Genomic DNA, 12,575 nt, shown 5'->3' on the forward strand with positions numbered 1-12,575 from the left:
ACCCTATTACATATTTTAACACTGTAATTTTTATCTATAGTATACACACAGCTGATAGTACTTATGGAACAAAGCAGGCCTCTGCACACCTACTCCCACACTGATTGAGAGTTTTTGCCACTTTGTTTTTAATGTTGTTCAAAATTCCACATAACTATTACTTATCCATAAACAGTGCCATTGGAACTTTGCGAGATTTATTTATTGACATCCTTTTGAGATCTGCTGATGAAAAAGCTCTAGATAATAGCTAGGTATCATTATTTATTATTATTATTAAACCAATTCAGAATGGATTTTCATTGCAACAGCTAAAGGTACTTCTACATCCTAGGGGCTATGAAATCCACCCCAAAGCACAAGGCCTATGCACCACTTAAGTCTTCAAAATAGGACTTAAGCAGCACTTAGGCACTGCGCTGGCCCTTTCCACATGAAAGAATGTGTGTTTGGGGAGCCCTTATAGAACAAAATATCAACCAAAAACTTTAGATGAAGAGAAATAAGAGCTAAAAGTTAGCATGTTTATTTTAATCAGGCAAGAGAATGACTGAGTCAGAATGAATTGTTAAAAGCCCATGGTGAATACACAGAGCTGTTAGCAACAATGATTAAAATGATTCTAATGATTACACTGCCTGAAGTACTGATGAGGTGATGTGAACATCTGGGTTTCCAGTGTAGATCTTAACATAACCTTTTAATAAAATCCATCTTCATAATGGCCACTGAGGAATATTACTCCCATAATACAACTTACATCCAATTATTCAGTGTAACACTTGTACATTCTGTCATTCACATATCATTGAAAAGTTTTATTAGAGTTCTATTTTGTTAAAGTTTAACCTTTTAAATATGTTTCCTTTAGCTCAGTATTAACAACATTTGCCCCTTTGTAACGGTTATTATTTCCATGGAATTTAGCTGGCCAATTTTCAGCTCAGGAAGTTGTGTGTGTGCAACTTCTGCTGTTGTAATGGAAGCAATGCTCTTCACTTCACAGGCACTGCATCAGAATGTAAGGAATGGTTACTTTCCCTACAAAAACTGTAGTTCTTTGAGATGTTGGGCTCGGTGTAGATCCCATTGTACGTGCATATGTGCCTCACATGACTGAATTTTCTTTAAATAGCAAGGTCTCTCAAGGCAATGCATGCACCCTGTGCCTCCTCATACTCCCACACAAGGGCATTCCCTCATAATTCAAAGCCCATGGTGGCTGAAAAAGGGGGACGGAGGGCAGGTTTGAGATCCACATTGACTATAACATCTTGAAGAACCACAGTTAATGTATTTATTTCTTCTTTGAGTACATGTTTGTATGAACCCTCGTAGGAAACTGGCAAGTAGCATCCCCTCTGAATGGTGGGAATGAGGCGTATAGCTGCATCAGTCAAACAGTGATTGAAGTACTGTTCTCCTGAACTTGGCATCTGACCTTGCAGCTAAGTCCAAGGGATAGTGCTTGACAAAAATCAGTGGGTTAGTCCACACCACTGCATTACAGATCTCTGATATTCCTGAAGTTGGGGAAGGTTGTTGCTCATGCTCTGGCAGAATGAGCTGTGATGCTCAGTGGGACAGGAACACCAGCCAGATGTATCTTGATGTGTTATCATGATGCTATACATTTTGATACTCTTTGCAAGAAAGTGGCTTGACATTTAGAATGTCTGGCTATAGCTATAAACAGACAGGGCAACACACTGAATGATTTGGTCCTGTCACTATAATAAAGCAAAGTCCTGGATATATTTAGTGTGTGTAACTTCTTTTTTCCTCATTTATCAGAGGGGTAGCCGTGTTAGTCTGGATCTGTAAAAGCAGCAAAGAGTCCTGTGGCATCTTATAGACTAACAGACGTATTGGAGCATGAGCTTTCGTGGGTGAATACCCACTTCGTCGGATGCATGTCAACGAAGTGGGTATTCACCCATGAAAGCTCATGCTCCAATACGTCTGTTAGTCTATAAAGTGCCACAGGACTCTTTGCTGCTTTTTTCCTCATGCTGATTGTGTCTCTGGGAAAAAGGAAAGTAGGCTGATTTGACTGGTTCTGATGAAAATCTGAGACCTCTTTAGGAATGAACTTTGGGTGGGGTTGCAGCACTACCCTGTCTTTCAGGCTAGAAATGCCTGAAGCTCACTCCTTGCTGAAGTGATAGTCACTAAGAAGACTGACTTCAGAGTAAGTTGATGAAAAGAACGTTCTGAGAGCGGTTTGAACATAGGCTCCATGAGCCTCAGGAGCACTAAATTGGGAAGGTGTGCCTTTTCCAGTCGGGTGTCAATCACAGTTCCTGGGAACTCTATCATCTCAGATGGTGTGAATGACAATTTTTTGTAGTTCACTAGGCTCAGATGGGTGAATAAGACAAGTGTAGATTCCAGCTTGCCACCATTTCCCACTACAATCTGCCCTCAACAGCCAAGTATGATGAATGCCGTGCCTTCTCAGGTGGGCTGCCACCACTGCTAGGCATTTCATAAAAACCCTTGGTGCCATGAAGAGTCCAAATGGTAGTACCTTGTACTGGTAATGATTTGATCCCATCATGAATGTCAAGTGTTTCCTGCAGGCAGGTGGATGACTATATGAAGTCATATATATTGTAAGTCAAACGACATAAACCAGTCTTGAGCCTGCAGAGATGCAATGAGGGAGGCAAGCACTATCACTTGAATCTGAGGTGGTGTATATATTTGTTTGGTCTTCTCTGGTCTAGGATAGGATGAAGATCTCCTTTTATCTTCAGGGGAAAAAAATATTAGGAGTGGAAGCCTCTTCCCTGTACTCCTGAGGAACATCCTAGATGAAGCAACAAGGCCACTTCTTTTTGTAACAGTTTTTTGTAAGAAGGGTCTCTGAAGAGATAGGGAAAGGGATTAGGTAGGGAGAAGGTTGTGGAAATGACTGGAACATCCGTGGGCAACTATGTTCAAACAACCATTTGTCTGAGGAGATATCGGACCAAGCCTGATGGAAAGGGGCAAGGTAGCTAACAAAGACTGGCTCCCAACTGGATGATAGTCAAGCATGGGTGACACAGGAAATAGATGAGGGGTGTCTCCTTGAGTATGATGTCTCGATATCGTTGCTCCAGTTCCCATGCCAATGCTGTACCCAGCAGAGATCTTGACAGTTTTGTTAAGACATACCTTGGTCACACAATTGGAGCAAGCTGAAGGTTGGTGCTGATATCTTTAGTGGTGCTGATGCCAGCAGTGTCAGCATACTTTGCACCACTCCTTTGGCATTGGATGTAGACACCTATCCTTAGAGGAGTGATGCCTCTTTTCCTCGCTCAGAGGCAGGGCCTCTCTATGCTCGGAGCTGTCTCTGGTCTTCATTCAGCCCTTCCTTTTGGTATTGCCCCTAGATTGGAGTGGTGGTGCTAGCTCCAATGACACATAGTCAGTGCCAAGTGTTCTGGTGCTGAAATGGTTGCCAGCACTAGTGCTGAATGCTCTGGTGCCAGGGTGATCAGCATCAATCTGACCAAAAATCAATTTCAACTGAGTTTTCTTCCCTGACTTGTTTTTGCTGCTGGACCCTCCACTTGCAGCCCTTGCCACGAAGGATTTACACACAAAAGCTTTTCAGGGATGTGGCTCTCCCCCAGACTGAAAAGGCATCAGCTAGGCCCATCAACCAGGAGAAAGAGCCCATCGCAGGTCGTACAGGGTTAAACCCTTAAGGTTTAGAGGCCACTATAGAGGTTGGCACGAGGCACCTTGCCCTGTTTCACGGGGAGATATATTTCTGTTTAGATGGCTTTTTTAAGGAATCCAAATTAAAAACATTAACAAAGGTACAATGGGTGAAGTATTTCTTCACAAACTAATCTAGAAGACGAGTTTAAACCTCAGAGAAAAATAGCAGGAGAGACACTAAGTGGGTTCCATCTCACTGCCATGGGTGGTAAGAGGGAACTGAGGGAGAGTTTCACCTGGTCTGTCCTTTATGCCCTCACACAGGAGCATGAGGTGACACGAGGTGCATGAGCTGCCCCAATGAACACTGCTATTAAAAAAAATCCAATCTCACAGGCACGAGGCATATGTGCACCTACAGTGGGATCCAAACTGAAACATACTCGAAGGAGAACCTCACAGCCAGGTGATCTATTCCACATACTGTATGTATTACACAAGACGAATGGAGCAACAAGACATGTCGTCACCATCATCGCCATTACACGAACTAAAACAAAATTAGTTTTCAGGGTGTCTTTCAGCATTTATTTCATCTCCTTGTTTCTTTTCAATTATGTGACCTGTTCCTTGCCAAAAAAGTCCAATACAAGTCCTTGGAGAGCATGAGCTCTCTACTGCCTGTCGAATACAAGTTATTTGTATTCGAGTGGCATCTAAAGGCCCCAACTAAGAATGAGGACTCACAGCGCAAATTGCTTTACATACGCATAATAGGACACAGTCACGGCCCCAAAGAGCTTACAATTTAAATAGACATGACAGGCAAAAGGTGGAGGAGAAAAGAAATATTATCCCCATTTTACAGATGAGCAAATAAGGTATAATGAGGTTTTCCCACAAAAGGAACTTAACCCAGGTTTCCTGAGCCACAGTCCAATGCCTTAACCTCAAGGCCACCACTCCTCTCACCTGTTACTCTTCCCTTCTCGCTTTCCCCAAAATGGCAAGTTTGTGAAGTGTCACATTTGGATTTAGATGATATTAGAGAGCAACCACAGCTGAATAAATTGCTTATTAAATGGTGGGGCAAATAACTTTAAATAACATCAACTTTCGTATACAAATGTCAAAAGTCATTCATGAAATCCACACACAAGCCAATAAATTTTCAATTTAACTAAGAGTTTCTGCTGAAATCATGTCTATGAGACAACAGGCCCTCTCTCCCATATTCTTGTTAGTTACTTTTTCTGCTACACCACTCTTCTTGCTGCCACTCCAGGTGTACCAAATCATTACAGGTTCACATGCCTTCATACCCCGGCTCTTTGGCAAACTTTCAAACAGACACTTCTTTTTCTGTATTTTCAGAGGCTTTTGGTCTTCATAGTTCTCATTTCATGACCAACATCTCCAATTGGCTGTCAAACTCTTTCAACGTCTATTTTTAATTCTGAGCCTCTATTTCCAAGTCAAATTCTTCTCAAATTTCACTGCTCCCTATGGCAGGGAACTTACTTATAATTTATTATTGTAATTTTGAAATTGGTCGTTTCATCCTTGTATTAATTCCGTACAGTCTTATTGATTTTATTTACTATGTACATACAAAATCCAGGCCTCTAAATGACTAGCACAGGCAAAATATTGGAGGCATTCCCAGGTTCTTGATGGTTGGATTATTCCTTTTATTAAACTTCAGTGGTTAAGAGCATCTATGTTACCCAAATACCAGCCATCCCCCTCACTTGCTGGGAAAGTGGAGGAGAGAGCTCTTGAGATATGGCTGGACAGCTGGGGATAGATACCTCTGGGACCTTAGCTAGCATGAGGAACAGTGGTGCCCCATCTGTAAAAACAGCCTCATGCATGAGTAGGGTTTGGGCAGAGCTTGGGGGCCCTTAGTTCCCACCAATCACACTTGCACATTGCAAATTGGCAACTAGAGGGGTAGGGTTTTGCCTTCCTCAGAGCACACAGGAGATTTGGCTAGGGAGAGAGTATTACAGTAGTGATACTTATTTGTCACAACCATACAGCATGTGCCCGGTACAGGTTAACTGAGGTAGCAGAGAGGCATGGGCAGAAACCCCTGCTGTGCAGCGTAGGGAGGGTTTCAATGTCAGGTGCAGAAAGAGGCACCCTTCACTTAAACCTTCATCCACAGCAGGAGGGAAAGGTTTGGAGGGGGAAGGGAATCTGCAGCTTTCTTGGTCTTGATCCCCAGATTTTGCAGGAGAGGGTTAGAGGTGATGTTCCCTTCATGTCTCCTCTGCCTTTTACGGCCATTTGTTTGGGAATTGCTCTTCATTTATCCTGCCAGAGAGCTTGTGTGGGCAGGAGATGCCTGGCTGTTCCTTCCCTACTTATTGTTACGTCATAATTAACAAAATCACAGCCTTTGTATAGGATATTTTATTCACCACTTAATCTGTGGTGACTAAGCCACTGACAATTTATTCAAACTCATGCTGATTACTGGATCTTTCAATGTCCCTTTTCACACATATTATGCATTTAAATACCAAGGGGACAGAACCTTAGAAATACTTCAGATAGATTACTTAAATGCCTTCATTTTCTTTATTTTAAGATTTTGAATATGACATTTAAGGCCCTTCATTCCAGAATACTTTTCTAGCTGTATACACTCCATATACACACCCACCAAGAACCAAGGTCACTTTCTAGCTTGTTTCTAGAATCTATTATCTTATTATAAGCTAATTCTAAATGCCAGGCTTTTGCCAATATTGTCCTGTTGTGGGAGAACACCGCTTCAAGAGACTTGCATTGCTGACTCATTCTTCCATCTTAAATCAAAGCTTATATTTCATTTTTCCAGCTACCAACCTCCTTAATTCTTTTTATTTCTACAGGCCATTTTATTAAGTACTGCACAAAGCTTCAGTGCATGGAAAAAGGTCTTTACTAAATTTACAATAAAGTTAAGTACCTCCGGTCCTGTGATATGCATAAGACCAGAAACAGCCGCTGCAACAGAGTCATAACCTGCTCGCTGAAACACTGGACCAGTCTGACCATAACCTAAAAACAGAAAGAACTATTTAAAATGCAAACCATTACACATACCAAGGAGATACAGTTTACTACTTTGGGAAAGAAAGAATGCATAAAATTTCTCATCTGTTTCTATATATGTGTTGTCTAGGTTATGCAGACAAGAAACAAATAAATACTGCAGTCTTATATTTACACATACCGCCCTTCTTTAGACTAAGTAGTGTTTTCTATTCCAGGAGGTCAATAATGTGCTCTCTGGGTCAACGTGTCTCCGGATGTCTTGATGGAAGAATTCTAACTATATGGTGAAATCCTGGCCCCACTTAATTCAATCGCAACACTCCCGTGCTATTCACTATGGGCCTAATTCTTCCATCCTTACTTCACAGTGGTACTTTACTCCAACTGATTTCACTGGGCAACTCACAGAGTAAGCTACTGTTTGATGTGTTTAAGGGTGACAAAACTGACCCCTTAGAAAGAAAACCTACCGTTTATTGTCACAATGCGTTTTTGATGAAAAACAACAATTTTTCCTCAACTCTATAAATAATTACAAATCACTAACGAACCCTTCGGAATTACTTCTCTTTAGAAGCAGCAGAGAGAAGACACACGCTGTTTTCCTCCTTGGCTCTGCTTACCCCATAACTTCTCCTCTTAGCAACAATCACAGAATCTTCCACTATACCTCATACCGGCCTGCTGCACATCAACTGTCCATTGGACCCTGCTGCCATGCACTAAACATTCTAGTGCACTTTTGAGCTACTCCAGTTTCAAAGCAAGGTAGATCAAAAGTGCATTTAGGGAACATTTAGCACAAGGCAGCAGGGCCACACAGACAGCCGATGAGCAGCAGGCTAGTGCAAGGTAAAATTGACTATCTGTTCATCTAAACAAGCTCTTAAAAAGGTAGCCCATTTGAAGGCTATCTTTACCTACCCTTTCCTTCTTTTAGAACAGACCTCACTATATAGTATCAGACATTAGAAAGGAAGCATTTATTATAGGTTGCTTGACACTCCATTATATGACTTTGTTTTCATTTTACCATAAATTGTGATTATATCCTATTGTTAGAACATAATACGATGAGATATTTGTGTTGCTGCAAGAGAAATACTTTCTTTAAATGTCTACAATTATGCCTTTTACATCTACATTTCTAGGTGCCAAGCCAAGGTCTTCACAAACTGAATCTGTATACAGTCCCTTTATAATTCTATCAATAAAAAATTCACACAAACCCACCCCAACCAACATAGTTATAGTGGTACAAAAACTGGGGGTAGACCAAAATGAATTGTCCCTTCCATAAATGCTGAGGGAAGATCCCAGACTAATCTCTGGGGGAGCCTAAATAGCCACTGATGACATTAGGACTTCTATAAGCTCCCTCACAACCAGCTTCTTCCAGATACATTAGCTCCTCTGCTGAGCTGCTGCTATGTCCTCTAGCCATAATGAAGCAAGTCAGTAGCAGAGAAGCAGCCTGGTCTAGAGAATCACACTGGGTGCTCCTCTATTCCAATCCCATCTCTGGCACCAATTCAATTTGTGGCCTTAATCAAGTCACAACCTTTCTATCTTCGTTTCCACACCAGTAAAATGGCATTCGATAGCCTTTTCAAAGACCTACAAACATGCTAAAATTCATCAGAATGTACACAACATTCATTTCATTTGAATTGTGCCTTGAAAAAATATTTTTTCAATGTTTGTATCTATGCACAGATGCCAGCATAAGCAGTTTTCCTGCAGCAGAAGACTAGCAGGACATAAAAAGCTGGGCAGCTCACTCACTCTCTCCACCTCTTCCCTCAAAAAAAAAAAACAAAAAAAAACTTTATTTAAGAAAAATAATTATTTACTTTCTGGACACAAAAATTTTCACAAGTCAACCCAAAAATGCTACGACAGGCTTCAATGATATGTGCTGTTATCTCCCTGAACAGTAGCACCAAAATCATTTCAATATGTTTGGGTCCACTTCAAAAACAAAAGAAAAACACTCAAAACAACTCTAAGTGACTGGACAGTGAAACACACTGAAAATAAGTGAGAAATTATGAAGAACAAAAAGCACTGGCCTCAATTATTAACAGAGAACAGACCTTTCAACATGTCTATTCATACAAATGTTTTCACAAACAGGAAACATCTGAAAATTAAACATTTAGGATGTAGAACAACCATAAAAACTCCTTACAATACTATTCTGATGAGGACAAATAACCATCCCTCAAAATACTCATTCTGTACTTTTAAAGATGATCAGCGCAGTTATTTAAATTTTTCTAAGAGCCTTCATATGTTAGAATATATATTTTGAAGTTCTCCCAATTATTTTTTTTACATCTATCATTTAATTTCAAAACATTGCTCATTGCTATGTGCCAGCTGCAAGGTTAAAACCACCTGGTGACATGCAAAGTTTAACTGGTAGAAAGATATTATAATTTAAAAAGGGATGTGAGTATAGAATTATATTTTGGACTTGGATTCTGAACTGGTAAAGCCAGTACGGGGCCAAAATCCATTTTTGGTTTGCCTAGTCACAGGAAATCTGGGGTTGGAAACTGCCTGGAAAAGAGATGGCAATCCAACCTTAAGAATTAAGGGATGAATAACTAATGGTAAGGTTAAAAGATATAATCGTCCTTCTCTAGACAGACAAGAGAATACATGTTTTTGTCCTAGTTAACTGCACAGATCACAAACAAATGAGGATTTAGCCACAAGACTGAACGAATGTGTGTATGTCTGAGCATGTGCCTATACAGGAAATTTTGTTTTTTTAAAATGTGTAGGGCCGATTTTTCAAAGTCAGGGCACGCATCTGAGCAGACCTCGCAGCATATGCATGCAAGTACCATAACAAATGTGTTGTGAATAAAAATAGATGTTTACCACGCACATAATCAGTTTGGCCTTGTGTTTGTGCAAATACCCAATGCGCATTTCCACTCATAAATTCAACACACACACACACACACACACACACACAATTGCACATGCTTACCTCTGAAAATAGGTTCCATGCTAATATTACATACAGTCTTGAATAGACAAAATTTAGATACAATGTTACATTGGTTCTAGGCATTTGCCAAATCAGCTAAGTTTGTTTTTATTTTGTTTGTGGGTATTGTTTTGTTTGGGGAGGTAAATTAAAATGTAATGATTTTGGGAATTCTCAGCTTTACATAAATTTAAGAAATAATTGTCAGATGTGCAATCGCTGAAGGATTTATTTCTCTACTGATTTTGCTTTAGAACCATGGGAGTCCTTAGAGTCCTGTCAAGTGGAATTTCTAAATAAATGGGGGAAGGATGTTCCACAATTCCTAATCTCCACCCCACGGGTTAGAGCTGTAGGGCCTGATCCTCTGAGGCACTGCACATCCTCCGTTCTCACTTCCCAAAGGAAGCTCAGCGCCTTTCAAGACCCTGCCATTATAGGCCATATTTGATTCATTCACACCCTTCAAAGCAGTCAGTCACATCATCAACGTGGTGACAAGAAAGTCAACAGAGAAGCAGCAACCGCTGCCAGTCTAGTCCCCAAGTATTGTCCCACAGTTGTCACTGCCAAAGCATTATTGAATATGATTTGTATAGTACATACCAACTGTCTTACGCCGCACTGAACACAAACTCTGAATGCACACTGGAGAACAGCTTGTATATTCAACACAGCCATTTATGTCAGTGCTGGCCACAATTTCCTCTCCCCAGGCTACAGCTGCCACTGTCCTGATTCATGCTGACAAGCCATCCTCTATCCACTGAGGAACCCTGTTATTAATTTATTGTCCTTTCTCACGGGCAGGAAGAGAGACATGGTATGAAACAAGTATCGAAGAACAAGTTCACTAGTTTGCTGGCGTCAAATGCGGGCCGGCGTCCATCTTGCACCACATGTAGAATGCTTAAAAAGTCTGGCACAGCTTACATCCTGCCTCAGCTGGGGATGGACTAGATAACTTCTTGAAGTCCTTTCCAACCCTACACTTCTATGATTTTATATACATAGTGAACTCCATGGTATTACTCCAGCAATCCCAGATGTGATGGGCCAAACTCAGGTGGAGAAAGGCATAGATCTTTACTGGTTACCATTAGCACTCTGTTTTTCAGAAAGTCCTGCACAATTACATTTACGCAGCAAGCAAAGAAGAGTATATGACTAAACTGCTTACCACATGCAACATTCCCATCATCTCCAGGATATGAAGCCAGGGTGAGAAAGGACACAGTCAGCTATCCATCTCTCTCTTTTGACTTATGCAAACAACTGCATGTAGTGTGAGAGTGTTCAAAACCACATATGCCTACTATAACATGCACAGGATGCTGCTGTTCCTGCGTCTGACTTTCTTTAAGTTGTGAGGAGCCATTATGCTGAAAGTGACATATGATAGGAGGATGAGATGAAGACAAGGCTAATACGAAATAATAAAGCAGTTCATAGTCACAGTTGACAGAATTCCAGACGTTACTAATACTAGGAGCTATGGGGTGTGTACAGGACAATATTTCAGTACAGAGCAACAAAAGAGAATGCTGGTGTCAAAAAAAATTCCCCTAGCTAAACTGAAAGATAACAATTATGTCAGGATAAAACTAGTGCACTTCCCACAAACTGGAGGAATTATTGCAGAAGCGACTGTATGAGACAGCCTTTGTCCAGGACAAGGTTTCAATCAGATGTAACAAAAGTGAACTTATATCAGAGAAAGTTTCACCTGTAGAATGCACTATGACATTTCCTGACAGACATGAGGGCTGAGAGAAAATATTTCTTCTCCCAGATTTTTCCAACTGAGTTAGTACAGAGAATTCTTTCCCAGGTATCTCCCTGGTGGGTCTTGGCCACGTGTTCAGGGTCTAACTGATCACCATATTTGGGGTTGGAAAGGAATTTTCTCCCGGGTCAGACTGGCAGAGGTGCAGAGGGGTTTTCACCTTCCCCAGCAGCATGGGGCATAGGTCACTTGCAGGTATAAACTAGTGTAAATGGTAGATTCTCTGTAACTTGAAGTCTTTAAACCATGACTTGAGGACTTCAGTAACTCAGCCAGAAGCTAGGAGTCTATTACAGGAGTGGGTGACGTTCTATGGCCTGCAACGTGCAGGAAGTTGGACTAGATGATCATGATTGTCCCTTCTGACCTTAAAGTCTATGAGTTGGATCACAGAATCATAGACTTTAAGGTCAGAAAGGACCATTCTGATCATCTAGTCTGACCTCCTGCACAATGCAGGCTACAGAATCTCACCCACCCACTCCTGTATCAAACCTTTGTCTGGGCCATTGAAGTCCTCAAATCATGGTTTAAAGACTTCAAGGTGCAGAGAATCCTCCAACAAGTGACCCACGCTGCAGAAGGCGGTGAAAAACCCTCAGGGCCTCTGCCAATCTGCCCTGGAGGAAAATTCCTTTCTGACCCCAAATATGGTGGTCAGAACTCAGATGGAGATATGGATCACAGAACTCAATCAAAATACAGCAGCTCTTGTGTGAAAAACCACATGTAAACTAATTCTGCCTAGCTGGGGTGGCATTCCTGCTCATATGAGATGGGGTCAACCAGTCAGGGACACAGGAGAAATCCCATCTGACCTATCCTAATGAAAGGGGCTCATCTTGAAACATATCAGAAAAGATAAAAGGATAACAACATTTGCAAATATAAGAGCAAAAAGTTTTGCAAAACAAGCTACTATTAAGAGTCCACAGACACAAAATGTTCTAACTATTGCCACACAAGTCAAATCCCAAAAATGCTTGAGGACTTTTGTCACCCAAGACAGACTTCTTTTTTTTTTTAAACACAATTCTGTTAACGAAGTAAAGGAATCCTTTAGGGTATCCAAAAGGGTAA

General features: G+C 41.1%; 1 protein-coding gene across 5 annotated transcripts in view; it reads right to left on the minus strand.

The window, feature by feature from the left end:
* SUGCT (succinyl-CoA:glutarate-CoA transferase) overlaps window positions 1-12,575 on the minus strand; it is a 689,609-nt gene that overhangs the window by 625,592 nt on the left and 51,442 nt on the right. For all 5 annotated transcript variants that reach the window (XM_045005017.1, XM_045005019.1, XM_045005016.1 and 2 more), the window contains exon 7: window positions 6,617-6,708. In XM_045005017.1, coding sequence (XP_044860952.1) covers window positions 6,617-6,708 — 92 coding nt within the window. The remainder of the gene's footprint in view (window positions 1-6,616; window positions 6,709-12,575) is intronic.

Source organism: Mauremys mutica, chromosome 2 (genome assembly GCF_020497125.1).
Source record: "Mauremys mutica isolate MM-2020 ecotype Southern chromosome 2, ASM2049712v1, whole genome shotgun sequence".
In the NCBI taxonomy this organism is placed as follows: Eukaryota; Metazoa; Chordata; order Testudines; family Geoemydidae; genus Mauremys; species Mauremys mutica.